The 17,458-nt window shown below is 43.4% G+C and overlaps 1 protein-coding gene across 1 annotated transcript; it reads right to left on the bottom strand.

The window, feature by feature from the left end:
• Nucleotides 1-2,793: 2,793 nt before the first annotated feature.
• LOC147905756 (uncharacterized) lies at nucleotides 2,794-3,330 on the bottom strand. The gene has a single exon (XM_087375964.1). The coding sequence runs from the start codon at nucleotides 3,328-3,330 to the stop codon at nucleotides 2,794-2,796; it is 537 nt and encodes a 178-aa protein (XP_087232090.1).
• Nucleotides 3,331-17,458: the final 14,128 nt, after the last annotated feature.

Below are 17,458 nucleotides of genomic sequence, written 5' to 3'. Positions count from 1 at the left end.
AATGTGCTAACATGTGATGAAGCAATAGATCCGAGACAAACAAATCCAAGTTGTCTAAATGGAAGGATTGACATTAAATGAACCAGATATGTTACTGAAGAAACATACATAAGGAGAACTTTGGACTCAAAAAGGCCTCATAAGGTGTGGATTAGCTTGAAAATGGATTGAGAACTAATAAGGCCTATGGAGGGTCTCGTCACCCCAATATGACAACATGAGCAGTATACACTTGGAAAATAACCCAATCTATCATGCTAGAACAAAGCACATTGAGGTGCATTATCACTATGTTCGAGAGAAGGTTCTAGTAGGTCTTATTGATCTAGTTTATGTCGGCACAGAGGATCAAGTAGCTGACATATTCACGAAGGCATTGGGTGCAGAGAAGCTGCACAAGTTCAGAGACCTGCTTGGTATGCAGGAATTGGGATTGAGCCTGAGGGGGAGTGTTGAGATATCGAGCTCCACTCGTGATATGCCAGGGTGATCGTTGTGCATTTATGTCACCGACTTGTTAGCTGTAGATGCGGTTGGTACACCACCCATGAATAATAGCTGGATGATAGCTATCTTTATGTACTATAGTTAGTGGCTCAGTTAGTATGACACCTTAGTTAGCTGAGTTTGGTTTGAGACCCACATATAGGGTTCACCTATTCTTTTGTACTTAGAGAGAGTTCTTTTTGGCTTTCACAACTAAGAAGAGGAAAACTATTTTCAGCCTCCACCTTTGTGTATATTCCCCCATTATGTATGTGAAAAAGCCGCAAGTGAGACTCCTTACTTCCCTCCCACTCTCTTCACACTACTAAGGTGCTCCTACAGTCATCCTCTTCCTCTTTCAAGACCCACATGCATATTCGAGACTATGGCTTCTCCTACCCACAGTTATATGTACATACAATAGCCACCCTTCAACAAAAAACCCTGCTTAGTCAACTACAACAGATCGTCATCTCTGGGAACCTCTAGAGCTAACTTGGTCTCTTAGAATCACTGGGCATTTGCTTAGCCATAATCTTCCTGCAATAAGCTCTGAAGTGAATGCATACCCCTAGGCCGTCAACCCGTAGCTTCTAACTCTCCTGTCCTTCTATCTACTCCTTATTGCACACAATCCTTTCCAACCAAGCTTTCCACAGAGCAACGATTGACCTCCCTAGCTCACGGTTCTCCTCTCCACCTTCCAAGCCTTCCACTTTGTCTACGGTGTCCTCTATCTATGTCACCCTCACCTCCCTTCAGGCCTCCAGTGGCAACGCACATATCTTCCCCTTGCACTCCTGATCTCCTCCTTACCCACTCAGTCATCGCAATGCGTGCTCCCTTCCTTCATATATTTGCAACCTCTGAACCCCTAGAGAGCTCCCCAAAGCCACAGTCCCTGGTCTCTTTCCCTTCTTTGCGCAATCCTGGCCCCCGCTTCTGAGCTCCTTCTAGCCACTCAGCAGTAGCAACCTACGCTCTCTTCCAAAGCTCCTCTCTACCCTCTGAGATCCCTGGTTCAGCAGCATGATCCCCCTACAAAAATTTCCAGTAGCTCCTTCTTCCTGTGATGATCCTGCGTGTGCTCATAGACTCCTTCTCCCACTCACGGTTGCGCTTCCCTAGCTCCTCTTCATCCAAGGTCCCCTACTCCTATAGTAGCGTTGCCTCTCCTCTCCTCCTTCCAAGCCTCCCACTTCATCTCTCCCTCCTCCAGCATATCGTCCCACCTCCTCTAGATCCCGTATGCACCTCCGCTCCACAACAAGAAGCTTCTTTTTTCTTGGTTGCTGTCATCACGCATACTTGCCAGCTCATCCACCAGAAGTCTCTTTTTTTCCCTTATGTAGCATGCATGCATGCTTTTCTTAATACAAGCCATGTCACTTCTATTAGCCACCTCATGCTTCCTTTTTACCACTCCCAAATATTTTCTCCCAATTCATACACCAAGCTTTAAATGCCTGTTTCCAAACTTTAGACTTAGTGCACACATGGTTCTAGATAGGCATTCAACCACTTGCATGCCTCTACTAATCTCTTTACACCAAACCATGTCGACTCATGGGAAGTTCACATGACTCAAGACAAAAGGAAAAACACTCATGACATTATAAACACAAGACATAGGACAACAATGAAAGGCATGTCATTCCACACCAATTGCTCTGGAGTGTCTACTGCAACCACACTACTTTTCATCATCTTCCAGAAGTCCCTGTAGAAGTATCTACCATTTGTACATCTGCGTAGAGTCTTTATGAGAGTATCCATAGCTCATTTCCTCCAACTAGCTATGTACATAGCTATGCACCTACCCATGAGCATGCAACAAGGAAAATACATATTTACATTTATGTCCACACATCTTTAGCAACCCCTTCTTCTACTATGACATTCATGTCCAATAGCAGTGAGCCAAAAAGAGATGAAAGATCCAAATTTTCTTCTTCTTCACTTTGCACTGACTTCCATGGGTTTTGCCGCAACTCATCATCTTCATGATCCTCCTCTTTCAGCGCTACCATTAACCATGCAAAGTATTTCTTCAACAGAACACCATTGACACTTTTTTTATGTTTTTTTACCATCTAGATTAGTCGAGGATTAGTCAATTGATAAGTTCCATTTTCAAATTGCTTTTCCTCTCTATATGGAACTTTCCACTTGGTCTGAAAAGCAGTATGAAAAGTGCTATCCAGTTTGCTGTTATATCTGAGAAACAAGTCTCCATCTTCAGTTCCTTTTTTCTTGATTTTTGCATTTTTCAATTCTTGCCTCCGCATTTATACTCTGGCATAATGCTCAAAAGCCAAATCCCTGTCTAACTGCATCACCCTGCAGTGCCAGTAATCTCTCCTTGTAACTTTCTACATGCTCATATCCTTCTTCAACCAAAAATTTCAAAGCTGATATCTCCACATCCAATGGTAGAATTGCTTCTTTCCCATATACCAAATGAAATGGAGAGAATTGAGTGCTACGCTTCACCGCTACCCTGTATGTCCACAGAACTTGATTCATCTCCAAATCCCAGTTCTTTGTGTGGTTTCCTGTCATCTTAGTCATCATCAATTTAAAATTTCCATTAAATTTCTCATTCAACTTATTGCACTGAGGGTAGTATGGGGTGATGTGCTTATGATTTATATTCAGCTTATTGCACAAGTAATCCATCACTTCTCCTCTGAATCCAGGACCACTGTCTGAAAGTATCTCCATGGGAATTCCAAATCTGTAGCATATGTGTTCATGTATGAAATCAGCAACCCCTTTGCTGTCCACTTTTTTTACTACCTTCACCTCTGCCCATTTTGATAAGTACTCCACTGCGGTCAACATCTGCGGTCAACATATAACATTTCCCTCTGGCAGTTCTGGGTAGAGGACCAACTGCATCTATCCCCCATCTCTCAAAAATATCATAAACCAGCATAATATTTCTTAGCTCCATTGTAAGCATTCTTTTTCCCATCCTCTGACATTCATGGCAGGATCTACACCAGTAGTGCACATCCTTCTATATTGAAGGCCACACATAACCCTCCATAAGTATTTTCTATAGTGTAATCTTAAAAGCATAGTGTCCTCCACAAGCTCCTGGACGATAGTATATGATATATCTCTTCTCTCCAAGGCACTCTCCTCAAAATCTGATCAGCCCCTCTCATGTAAAGCTCATCATCAATCATCATAAACTATCTTCTCTTTTGTATGAAGTGATATTTCTGGCTCTTCTTAAGCTCCTGAGGTAGATGGCCCAGTAAGTAAGAAATCCACTATCTCAGCCGAGAATTCTCTCCCTCTGTACAATGGATCTTCAAGCCTTGCTATCACTGGATCTTGATCACTCATCTCCTGAGCCAATTCATTGTATTATCCTCCCTTCGCGCATGCTGGATATTACATGCTGTAAATTGTTGAAGCAACCTTATCACTTTGGCTAGATACCCTCTCAACCTCAGGTTTCTTGCTTGCCAACTTCCTAGGACCTGCTTTACAACTAGTAGAGAATCTCCCTTGATCATTATCTTTTGAATCTTCAACTTAAGTGTAGCCAGTAACCCCTCGTATAATGTTGCATACTCTACCTCATTATTGCTTCTAGCTTCCAGATGAACTCCCTCCTTCTGAATCAGCTTGCTCTCTGAATCAGTTATCACATAGCCTCCATTAGCTTGATGTAAACTCTTCATGTATGAGCCATCAAAATGCAAGATAGATGCTCCTGGAATGATAGCTTGCTCCTCTTTATCTATCTTCTTCTCCACTTCCTTCACCAAAATGGGACCCTCTTTGTATGTTAACAGATCTGCCAGTGTGGCTCTAGAAGTGCTCTCCACCAGAAATGAGAAAGTATATTTTGTAGCTCAACCAACCACTTCATCATGCTTCGAGAAAGTGTTGAAGTATTGATAAGCTGAGCAATAAAGAGTAGCAAGTCAAAACCACAAATGGTTTTGAGATAAGATATGCCCTGAACTTCCTACAAGCATACACCAAGCTTAACCGAATCAGCTCTACCTCTGTATATCTCCTCTATGCTTCTATCTTAACTCTACTAGCATAATACACAGGCCTCATATAACAGGACTCCTCCCCTTTCTTCAATAAGATGGCTCCCACAACATCTAGTCCAAATGAAGGGCTTACATAAAAGGTTTGAGAGAAATTTGGAGCTTTCACACAAGCAATTTCTCCAACACTTCCTTCACTCTATTGAACACTGCTTCACAATCCTCACTCCATTGCAGAGGTTCTTCCTTCATAGCTTGTTGTAAAGGATACAACAACTGAGAGACTAAATGTATAAATCTTATCATGTACTTCACTTTCTGCATAAAAGTCTGCAACTGTTTAGATGTAGAGGGATCTAGGAGCAAGATAAGGGCTTTCACCTTCTCTAGATTAGGCTCAATGCCATTTTGAGATACTATATGTCCCAATAACTTCACTTTGGAGCATCCCAAATGACACTTCCATGGATTGAATTGTCCTCCTACTTCATCCATTCTGTAGAACACTTGATCCAACCTCCATGCATGCTCTCTCTTAGAACTATACACACATATATCATCCAAAAATGCTCTCACAAATTTATGGATGAAAGGGGCTAGCACTTCATCAGTATTCTCCTAATACCAGGCCGGTGCATTCTTCAATCCAAGTGGCACTCCTCTATAACAAAAGCAACCCCACGGTGTGATGAATGTAGCTTTGATTTGATCCTCCTCTGCAATTGAAATTTGGAAGTATCCATAATATCCATCACACACACTGTATTTCTCATACCCTGCCACTCTATCCAATATATCATCAATAAAAGGAAGAGGATAATGATTGCTTTTTGTTACCGCATTGAGAGGTTTGTAATCAATACATACTCTCCATCCTCCTATGTGCTTAGGAATGATTACCACTAGAGTGCACCACTCTAAGTGCTCCATTGGATATATCAGCCCAGCCCTGAGCAACTTATTTAACTCCTCTCTCAGCATAGGCAAAACCTCTCTATGTGTCCTCCTCAATTTTTGAAAAATAGGCCTGCTACCCTCTTTCAACTCAATGTGCATTGGCTCACATCTGAAACCCCTGATCTCTTCATGTGAGGTAATAAACAACTTTGAATACTGATGAATGACTTTCATATACTCCTCCTTCTCCACTTCTTCTAGACTGGAATTCAGCATGGATAGCAATATCTCTTCTCTCTCTGTCTGGGAAGGTGGGGGTTGCATCAGGTTATCCATATCTTCAAGCTTACTCTCCTCCTTATCTTCTCAACAGAAATGATACTTGCCCCTCCTCCTCAGATGTAGTACTTTCTTCTGTAGTCTCACTGTCTGACTCCTCTTTTATGCTTGTTTCTTTTAGTTCTTCTTCTATTTCCCGTCTGCTGCTCATATCAAGTCTCTTGGCCTTTCCCTAGAAATCGAAGTACTAGCTAGGTGGCTTTACAAGAATGAGCGTGTTCCATCCAGGAATACCCCCCTCCTTTTATAGCCAAGAGAAGGGGTCTCTCCCAATAAATGCATCCTCCCACATGCATGGTGTGTGTGGAAGAGTGTCCCATGTGGGCTAGGCAGTTACACATTCTCAATTGTGTGTGACAACCCTTTGCCTCATTTTTCCACATACATCAACCCCCATATCCCAAGTCTAAGATACTCCCTTGGTCTCTTCCCAATTTTATAATACATTCAAACATCTAGGAGGACAAGTGGAGGGTTGGCACAAGGAATCTTGCCACCTCATCCTACTTTCCCATTATTTAACTTGCATTCTTGGACTTTCTACACCCCCCCCCACATGGGCCTATCCTACATGGAAGGAATAATCCAATATAATATCTATCATTTTATATTATTACTACCATGGATTATGTACAACACACCTTATGGGTCCTCTTACATGGAATGGTGGCACATGGTCATGCCCTGCCACCTCAACCCTAGGCCTTATGCACACCATATTTTATTATACTATTGCCACACATACAAGCACACACACATATTTATGCCTTTTAGTTTGGTCAAATTTATCCATAACAGTCCCCCCCCAAGCAGGGAAAGCACAACATTTCTATGCCTGGGACCATCACGCACAAAGAAGGGCTTGAGATAATGCTTGTTGATCACCTTCTTGCCATATGGCTCATGCAACTCCTGAACTTGTACAGACCGATTGCTACATTCCTTGATGACTTTGTATGGACCAGAGTCCACAGTGGCAGGAACTTCTTATCCATTTGGTGGTCTAATCTATTATCAAAGCATAGCACAACATCCCCCTCAGCAAAGTGTCTTTCCCATCCCTTGCAAATTTTAGCATCCAAGTGGGCCTTTTGTCGATTCTTTTGGATCTCTGTTTGATGTAGTGTAAGACGTCAGGTTTCATCTACCTTCTCAAGTTGTACCAACCTGGCCTCTACATGTTCATCTTCTCTCATCCTCTATTCGCGTGCTAATCTCAAGGCCAAAATCTCTATCTCTAGTGGTAAAACTGCCTCAGTACCATACACCAACTCAAAAGGAGTGTGACCTGTAGACGTTTTATGAGTGATGTTGTAAGCCCACACAGCTTCAGTGACCTTCTGATCCCACTGGCTCCTATTCCTTGTGGCCATTTTTCCCATGGATTTACAAAGGAGGCCATTGGTCTGCTCTATTTGTCCCATGGATGCTGGATGATAGATGCTAGAAGTGCGGTGATCAATACCCATGCGATCCATGAGCAACTCCACTGCTTCATTTAAGAATGGACTCCCATGGTTAGATACTATTTTCATGGGTGTCCCAAACCTTGTGCAGATACGTTCAAATATGAAATTTGAAACTACCTTACCATTTGCAGCGGGGAGGGTGATAGCTTCAGCCCACTTAGTGACATACTGAGTGGCTACCAAAAGATACTTCTTTTTGTAAGCAGTCATGGGTAGGGGCCCAACAAAATCTATTCCCCACTTCTGAAACAGATGGATGGACATCACTGGGTGATGTTGCCCAGGACGCAAATCCTTCCTACCAAAGAATTGGCATGGTTCACAAGTTTTGCAATACATAGTGACATCCTTGAACAAGGTCGGCCAATAGTACCCAGCATGTAAAATCTTCTTTGCTGTATAGTCACCGGCATAGTGGCCTCCACAAAATCCATCATGATAATGCTTCAATACGTTAGGTACTTCATTTGCATCAATGGCCCGTCTTAGTACCCCATCCAGGCCTTGACAGTATGACACCCCATCAAAGAGAGTGTAGCCCCTACTATCTCTACGAATTTTCTTTCTCGCATAGCGAGTACTTTTTGGAGGGAAGGAGAAAGCAGTCAGAAACCTGTAGATACCACCATACCATGGATCCCCAACTTCTATGGCCGCTACAAGGGTTACATTTAGGCACTCCTCTAAATCAAACAAAGCATTCTTCAAGTTGGAACAACCCCCTTTTACAATTTTGAAAGAAAAATCATATTCTTGTAAAATTGCCAATTGGCCCATGGGATTTGGTGATTGAAGAACTTGCTTTGCAAGACCATTGCTGCAGATTATGATGAAGGACTTTCCAGCCACATAATGCTTAAATTTCTCAATGCAGAACACCAAAGACAAAGCATGCTTGTTAGCCTCAGAGTAGTGTTGTTCAATTTCGAGCAATTGTCGAGAAGCAAATTGAACGGGATACATGAACCGATCCTCCCCTTGCTGGAGAAGAATACCCGCCAGAGTGTGCTCACCAAACCCAGGATTGATATAGAAAGTCTTTGACCAATCAGGATTGCATAAAATGGGTTTTGAAGCCAGATCACTCTTGATTTGTACAAACCCATGATCACAATCCTCATCCCAAGAGAAATCAACTTTATCTTTTAATAGCATAGTCATGGGTCGCATCAAAGTAGCATATTGATGAATGAAGTGATGATAGTATCCTGCTAGATTGACAAATGAGCATACCTGATGTTTGGTTGTTGGTGGGGAGAGCTTGAGGATAGCTTCTACCTTCTCGGGGTCAAGCTTGACGCCCTCAGATGAGACAATATGTCCTAGTAACCTCCCTTGAGTGGCTCCAATGGTGCATTTATCGAGGTTGAGGCTGCCATTCACATCATTGACCCTTTGGAAGGCCAACCTAACCTTCATGACGTGCTCCTTATGTGCCGAGAGTATACATAAATCATCTAAAAACACCTCCAAGAAAACCCCCAAATAAGGAGCAAACACCATCTGCATAAATCTTTGAAAGGTAGCAGGAGCATTAGTGAGGCCAAATGGCATTACTTTGAATGCAAATGTCCCCCAAGGTGTGGCAAATGTGGTTTTAAGCACATCCTCCTCAACAATTCTGATTTGATAAAACCCGAAGTAACCATCACAGAAAGTATACATCTCATGACCCCTTACCTTCTCAAGAATGAGGTCTTGAAAGGGAAGAGGATGATGGTCCCTCTTGGTGGTTGCAATTAGTTTCTTTTGTGAACCGGAACAATAAACCCAACTTCTAAATGTTTCTACAACTCTGAGTGCAAAGCATAGGTTTGTAGGGGTCCTAATCTCCGATACTTCTGAGCCACAGGCTTTGCATCAGAGGATTTAGCTCTATCTTGTGCTCTATGGCAGTCACATGGCGAAGGTGGCTATAGCTAGTTGCGAAGAGGTCAAGGAAATCTTTGAACATTTCTAGGAACTCGTCTTTCTCACTTGGAGTGAGGTCTGGGGAAAGCATAGACTCAAGTTGTTGAGGACTAGTTGTTACCTTTTCTGCAGGTGGCAGGGTTGGAGACACCCCCATCATGTAAACTTCCTCCTCTAGGAACTCCTCCCCCCTGTCTGATTCTTCCATTGATTCAAACACCGAGGATGCGAGAGTATCACTGTCTTACTCCTCTTCTTCTTCTAGTTCAGTGGCACCTGGTTGCACCAGGATCTTCTCCTTAGAAGCACCAAAAGACATGTGTCCTGTCTTCCAATAGCTGACTGCATCACTCTTTCTCAACCATGGTCTCTCGAGTATGGCTGGGTAACTCCTACCTGTGTCTTCGATGTCCACTACATAGAAATTGATGGTGCTGGTCAACCGGTTGAGAGTGATGGGCAAATCCTCAATGACTCCCAGGGTGGTGAGTCATCGACCATCTACTACCTTGATTTGAGTGGAGGAACACCTTGTGCATTTCAAATTCAATTTCTTCATGATTTGGGGCACCATGATATTACATGCAGCTCCCCCATCAACACACACACTTTTGACATGGCAATTATCTATGATGGCATCTACTGTATGTGGGTGTCGATCAATTTCTTCAGAGATAGAAGAGACCTCTCATACCTTTCCCTTTTCTTACTCCTCCTTGTTGAGAGTCCTTGCTGCAGCTCACGTCTCACCGTAGGGCTTAATGCTATTAGTTGAGGGAGCATGATGCTCAAAGACTGATGAGCACGGTCCTGAACGACCAAATAGTCCTCTTGCCCCGACCGATGGAAAAATCCGAGGGTGGCCACTTACTCCTACGAGATCTTTTAGTCTTCTCTATTGGTGGTTCTGCCATCTCAACATCTGAGGGCTCTGAGAAGGACACCTTCTTCTTGGGGCGGTCAGCTCGGGTCCATGGTTTGGAGAGGGGTCCAAGGTGGTATGACTTCTTTTCCCGAGGTCAAGGATCTCTACTCAGAATCCTCAGTGCCTGATTTACTTATAAGATTCACCCTTGGAATATTGGGACACTCCGTGTGATAATGACCCTTCTGGTGGCACTCGTAGCACAAAACATTGGCATGTTCTCTTGGAGGGTGATTGGCTTGATTTCTAATGCCCACCATCTCAAGCCAAAGATCATTCAGGGCCTTGGCTAGGTCATTGACTTCGGGTTCTTTAGCAGGAGGGGCCGGGGGAGTAGGAAGGAGGGGGGCTCGTGGGCAAGGCTGGGGAAATCTTCTAGGCGGAGGTTAAGGATATACTCCTTGTTGAGGGTAAGCATCTAACGGAGGACCAAACATTTGAGGTGGAGGCGGTGGATACATCCCAGATGAGGGGTGGGGGTATGCCCCTAAAGTAGACCCCCCAGGTTGTTGTTGTGAGAATTGAGGGGGTTGCGAAGGGACAATCGTCTTCTTTGAAGTGGGATCAGACTGAACTTTATCAAACTTTTGAACAATCTCATGTGCTAGCACCATAGTTTCTCAATTCACCTATCTAAGCTTGAGGCAAAATTCATCACTTGCTCCTACTACAAGGTAGCCCATCACATGCTGATTCATTCAAGCTCAAAATCTGGCATTGTCCTCCTACGTGGCAAGTAAACGGGGTCTAGGAGCATGGCCACTTGATCCACATATCAATGCACCATCTGACCTTCTGACTACTTCAAGTTTGTCACCTACAGGTACACATTCTCCTGCTCCTCTTCTTTGTCAAAATACTCAATCATCACTGCTGTCAACCTTGGCCTGCTTTGGCGAATGTCATCGGCCTACTTCTCATACCACACTTGAGCCACAAACCCTCTAGAAATGTGGGAAGAACCAACAGCCATCTATCTTCTGTAAGAAAGTTGAGAGAAACACAACTGCGCTTGAAGGCCACAAGATACTCATTTGGATTTTCTTCAACCCATCCACAGAACACGGGAATGTCAGCCATGCTTGGAAAATGGAAAAGAGAGAGACAAAATGAGGCTTATTTATGGGCAAACAATGGAAAGAGGTAGCTTGAACTGAATATCAGGTGAAGATACATCCACAAAGCACATATAGGCAGGGTAGGGTGTGACTGGTGTATTGTGAAATACTACACGCGAAGAATCTTCAGCATAGAATAGCTCGTAGATAATCTTAAAAGGACAAACCCTCATGATATTGCATCCATCTTTACAAGCAAGGGTTAGAGACACGGCACTACATGAGCTTGTTCATCAAGGCAAACAAGAATGCCATGACAAATGTCAACAGTTGTAGATGTTGGGATAAGTGTGATCAAGGGCTTGCTCTATGGTGCATGTGTGCATCTAGGGGAGTCACATGTGTGTTTGTGTGTGTTGTAAAGGCACATCAAGTGCTATGATGTGTCTAGTGTGTGACCTAAGTGATTATGTAAGCCAAAGGCCCCCACATGGGAGGTTCCTTTGATTTAGGCTTGTCCCACTGATGTAGGGACTGATTCCCACTGATGTAGGGGCTAATTGCCACTTATGTAGGGAAGGTGCTACCTTCTCCCCCTTTCTATAAGAGAGAGACACCTCTCTCACAATCTATAATAGAGAACTACATTTTGGTTTCATCTTGTGCTCTCACTCCTCTTCCAAGATGCATCTATTCTATCCCACAGGATTCTACATTTGGTATCAGAGCTTTAGGTTCTAGATCTAGCCTAGCCTAGCATTAGATGCTCTCTCTAGCATGAACTACTAGTTTTGTCAAAGCTTCCTCATCATCTCCATTTTCCTCTTTCTTCCCCAAATCTGTGAGAGCTTAGTTCTCCCATTATACGTGACCATTGTTCAAATCCGTTGAGCTATAGACTCCTCGTGTATGGATGACCTTCCAGCTGCAAGCAATTAGAGAGATGTTACCTATACGCACAATGCCGACACAAACTTCACTCACCGATGTACCACATAATGCCACCTCTATGGTTACCCATTTGCAAATTGCTCTAAGCTCAAGTTGGACGACACTGTAGGCAAGCTGCTGATGAAGTCTGAGCCTATTTGGTCAAGTTTTGGAGGTGCAACAGACAAAAGACCAGTCGACTTTACCAAGCTTAACTATGGCGACCTGGGGCAACATTGCGTGCTTCCTTGGTGGAGGACCTTCTCTGGTATAAGGCCTTCCTTCCTGCATAAAAATCCCCTTGAATAGAGCTATGATCTATTTGAATTGCACCCTCCAATCTACCCTGGTCTCTGTTGACAGAATTCTGCATATTTTGGTCAAAGGGTGTTGAGCAATCACCATAAGTTTGGGGCTTCCATTATTTACTACAAACTTTCATTGCTTTGATTGTACTTGAGTAGTAGAACTCAGTCATGGAGCTCATAAGTGTCCTTATAATTTGCATTTAGAATGATGACTATGTGATTCTCTTTTGATGAGTACTTGGACTATAAACATGACTAAGCCCAAGCAAGTAGAGAAGTTTAATGGAACTAGTTTCCATACTTGGCAAACGAAAGCTAAGTCTTTGCTTATGAAAAAGGAGATATGGAATGTTGTGAATGGAAAGGAAAAGAAGTCTACAAAAGAAGAAGCTAATTGGTTGATCAAAGACAAGAAGGCCCTTGCTATCATTGCTTTGGGATTAAGTGGCTCATACATTCACCACATTGATGGCTTTGAAACTTCACATGAAGCTTGGGATCATCATCTCACAGTATTTGGTGCACAAGGGAAATGCTTCAAATATATCTTGCTTATTAAGTTCCTTTGCCTACAATTGGAAAAGGGAATGTGTTATTCCATGAAGAACAACAAAGAGAATCAAGCATTTCTTATGAAGAAGGGCTACTTCAACAACAAAGCAAATCTGGCTGAAGGAAGAACTCCATCAGCAAATGAAGAATCTAACTTTGAAGAATATGCTTTTTGAGCACTTTGTCTTTTGAATTTTTTGTTTATCATCACTTGGTCAAATTTTGAGGTTCTCTGCCTGGAGTAGTACTCCAAAAAGAATATCATATGTTTTGTCTTTTGTAAATCAACCTCTGGTCACCATATGATGTAGGCCATGTGATATTTGTTTTGTCTATCCCATTTTTGTGAACCTCACACCCTTGGAAACCCTTGCTAGCATGAGATCCCAGCCATAGATTTATCCTTGACCACCATGAGATGGCATGAGAAACTATGAGACTAGATGTATCCTTGACACTACAAGAGGCAAACCCTTGAGGGAGGGTATGTTGGGATAAGTGTGATCAAGGGCTTGCTCTATGGTGCATGTGTGCATCTAGGGGAGTCACATGTGTGTTTTTGTGTGTTGTAAAGGCACATCAAGTGCTATGATGTGTCTAGTGTGTGACCTAAGTGATGATGTAAGCCAAAGGCCCACACATGGGAGGTTCCTTTGATTTAGGCTAGTCCCACTGATGTAGGGACTGATTCCCACTGATGTAGGGGCTGATTGCCACTCATGTAGGGAAGGTGCTACCTTCTCCCCCTTTCTATAATAGAGAGACACCTCTCTCACAATCTATAATAGAGAACTACATTTTGTTTTAATCTTGTGCTCTCACTCCTCTTCCAAGATGCATCTATTCTATCCCACGAGATTCTATAGGAGAGCTTGCATATCACCTTCAACTTCTTCCGGTTCTTGTAATCACCATGCTATTTCTTCAAGGGGACTGTGGTCTGGCATCCTTCTTTTGAGCAATGTCCTTGAGGACCTTTCTGATGATCTTTCGAAGTCGGTAAACCCATATCAAATATGCCCAACACTTAGTTTCATGATGACCACAACCTTTGCATTCCTTACAAATGATCACCCTCCTTCGTGGCTTGCGGCTTTGGTTGGGCGGTGCTTCCACTCGCTTCATGCGTGATTGAAGTACAAGCTTCACGTGCTAAGAAATCAGCAACTATATTTTGAGCTCAAGGGATATGCTGAATTTTTACCTCTTCAAATTGTTGGCAAAGTTCCAATGCTTGTTGATGTCATGGAACCAAGCCTTCGCTCCGCACCTTCCACCTTCCACTAACTTGTTTACACATGAGTCGAGAATCTCCTTGCACCTCAAGTAAGTTGCTTGATGCGATGTTATTGCACCTTTTGTAGCCCAAAAATGAGTGTCAAGTACTCAGCTTGGTTGCAAGTACTTGTTGGTGTAGACTTGCTATAACAATACACCTCACCCCTTGGTGAAGTGAGCTTCACACCCACACCAATAGCCTTGGTCGAAGGTTTATATGCGTCGTCAAATTGGAGAAGCCAAGATGTCATCACACCAAGACTAAAATCCGGATATTCTAGGTTTCTCAGTAGTCCAAGATAGGCAAAAGGAGAGGGTGGGGAGAATTCAATACTTGAGCAAGACATTTAGCACCAAATAAACTTGCAATCCTTTGTTAATAGTTATCTTTAGACCAAAAAGAATTACAACTTGAAGCTCAAAATGAGGCACAAAAGGTTGATTAGGTACAAAGGGATTCCTTGGTCGAAACATTACCAACCATAGCCGAGCCCTAGAAATCTTTGTAATGAGATCGAGAAGAAATCATTCAAGACGAGCTTATCCATAGGAATTAATAAGCAGATGCGCCAAATCTTCCCCCAAGCTTAGGGAGCATCCCAACCTTCGAAGAATGTCACCCTTTTAATTACCTCCAATGCAGCAAGTAGCTCAATCACCACACAATGAGTAGAATTGAAATCAAAATCCTCCCAGTGTATCACTAATTCTTCACCTTGAATCACCCACGGTGTATCATCCCACCCGTCATCTCCTTGAACAATGCATTGTACAATCAGTTGTTGAAGATCGACATGAAGATCAATAAAGATATCTCACCAATTGGTAGCCGTAATGAGCAGAGGACCAAGTACCAAATCCTTGAACTGAAGTGACATAAATATCCACCCTCCTCGTGTGGCGTGCATCCAAGGAGTGAACTTGAAAAAGTTCAAAATCTATGATCTAGTATCAAATATGAATAGAGCACATGAAATGAAGTACTTTTGCTTTTTACAACAAGAGGAAACTCCCTCCGGTTAGAGAGTTATAGTTCATGAGATTTCACCATATAAGCAATATCTTTACACTTTCATCACTTCCTATTTGTTGGCCCATTGATAAGTCTTCATTTTGTAAATGGGGAGGTCTTGGGTTCAATTCCCACTCCTTAATAGAAAGAGAGGAGAGGAGAGGAGAAGAGAAGAGGAAGAGGGGCGCGAGATCTTTTGCAGGAGCCCGAAAAGTCTGTCCGCGATGCGCAGGTGCGCGAAAAGATGCAGGAATCCAGGAAAGCAGTCCCGATGCGTAGATGCACTAGAAGATGCAGAAACTCAGAAAACAGTCATGATTCGTGATCTATCTGCAATGCGCAGATGCACTAGCTACAACCAAGGGACGTGTAGGTGTTGTAGATACGCATGAGTGGTTTTACAAGTGTGATCGACTAGAAGATGCATTGCGCTATGCAGGAACCTAGAAGATGCACAAGAACCGCAAGCTAAAGGTGTAAAAACGAAGAAGTTTTGAAGCCACAGAGACGAAGAACTACGAACAGAAGATACGTAGATTGGAGGCACAGAAGCAAAGAACCGCACATGGAAGGTGCTACAGAACTACACCCAACCATAGGAGTAATGAATCTTACACCACTAGCCATGGAGATTTTGATCCCAACAGCCACACCAATTCTATTAACTAGGAAAGAATTCGAGGCATGATACTAGACGCAAGGCATGGCGACGCTCGAGGGCCATAGAGGAAAAGGGAACGTGAGGGAAGAAGCATTAACATAGGTGGGGAAAAAGGATTAAGAGGGGTGGCAATGAAGAGAGGGACTATGCCAGAAGGGGGAAGGGAGAGGGGGAAGAGGAGCATGTACATGATGGGATGAGGAATGTAGAGATGGAGACATCAAGGGAGGAGGGTCATGCTTTATTTGAAAGGAAAGATGGGGGGAAGAAATCAAAGTACTAGCTAGGTGGCTTTACAGGAATGAGTGTGTTCCATCAAGGAATAGCCCCCTCCTTTTATAGCCAAGAGAGGGGGTCTCTCCCAATAAATGCATCCTCCCACATGCATGGTGTGTGTGGAAGAGTGTCCCATGTGGGCTAGGTGGTTATGCACTCTCAATTGTGTGCGACAACCCTTTGCCTCATTTTTCCACATACATCAACCCCCACATCCCAAGTCTAAGATACTCCCTTGGTCTCTTTCCAATTTTATAATACGTTCAAACATCTAGGAGGACAAGTGGAGGGTTGGCACAAGGAATCTTGCCACCTCATCCTACTTTCCCATTATTTAACTTGCATTCTTAGACTTTCTATGCCCCCCCCCCACATGGGCCTATCCTACATGGAGAAAATAATCCAATATAATATCTATCTCCACCTATTTTATATTACTTCTCCCATGGTCCTTGGGCCACATCTCACTAAATGCAGGCATGGGACCACCTAGGTGGAGGGGTAGTGCATGGAGGACCCATGCCACCTTATCATTTTATATTATTACTACCATGGATTATGTATAATACACCTTATGGGTCTTCTTACATGGAAGGGTGGCACATGGTCATGCCCTGCCACCTCAACCCTGGGTGCCTTATGCACACCATATTTTATTATACTATTGCCACACATACAAGCACACACACATATTTATGCCTTTTAGTTTGGTCAAATTTATCCATAACAGTACATACAACAGCCACCCTTCAGCAAAAAACCCTGCTCATTCAACTACAACAGGTCGTCATCTCTGGGAACCTCCAGAGCTAAGGTCTCTCAAAATCAATAGGCATTTGCTTAGCCATAATCTTCCTACAGTTAGCTCTAAATTGAATGCGTACCCCCAAATCATCAACCCATATCTTCTATTTGTCCTATCTTTCTATCTACTCCTTCTTGCACAGAAGCCTTTCCAACCAAGCTTTCCATAGAGCAACGACTGACCTCCCTAGCTCACGGTTCTCCTCTCCACCTTCCAAGCGTTCCACTTTGTCTATGGTGTCCTCTATCTATGTCACCCTTGACCTCCCTTCAGGCCTCTAGTGACGACGTGCATATCTGCCCCTTGCACTCCTAAGCTCCTCCTTACCTACTCAGTCACAATGCGCGCTCCCTTCCTTCATATATTTGCAACCTCTGAACCCCCATAGAGTTGCCCAAACCCATAGTCCCCAGTCGCTTTCCCTTCTCTGTGCAATCCTAGCCCCCGCTTCTGAGCTCCTTCTAGCCACTCAGCAATGACCTGTGCTCTCTTCTAGAGCTCCTCTTTGCCCTCTGAGATCCCCGGTTGGGCA

This window comes from Dipteris shenzhenensis, chromosome 1 (assembly GCF_047967505.1).
Source record: "Dipteris shenzhenensis isolate YYH24624 ecotype China chromosome 1, Dip_SZ_1.0, whole genome shotgun sequence".
NCBI lineage: Eukaryota > Viridiplantae > Streptophyta > Polypodiopsida > Gleicheniales > Dipteridaceae > Dipteris > Dipteris shenzhenensis.
Note: the sequence above shows the minus strand (reverse complement) of the source record. Positions and strands in the feature narration are given on the sequence as shown.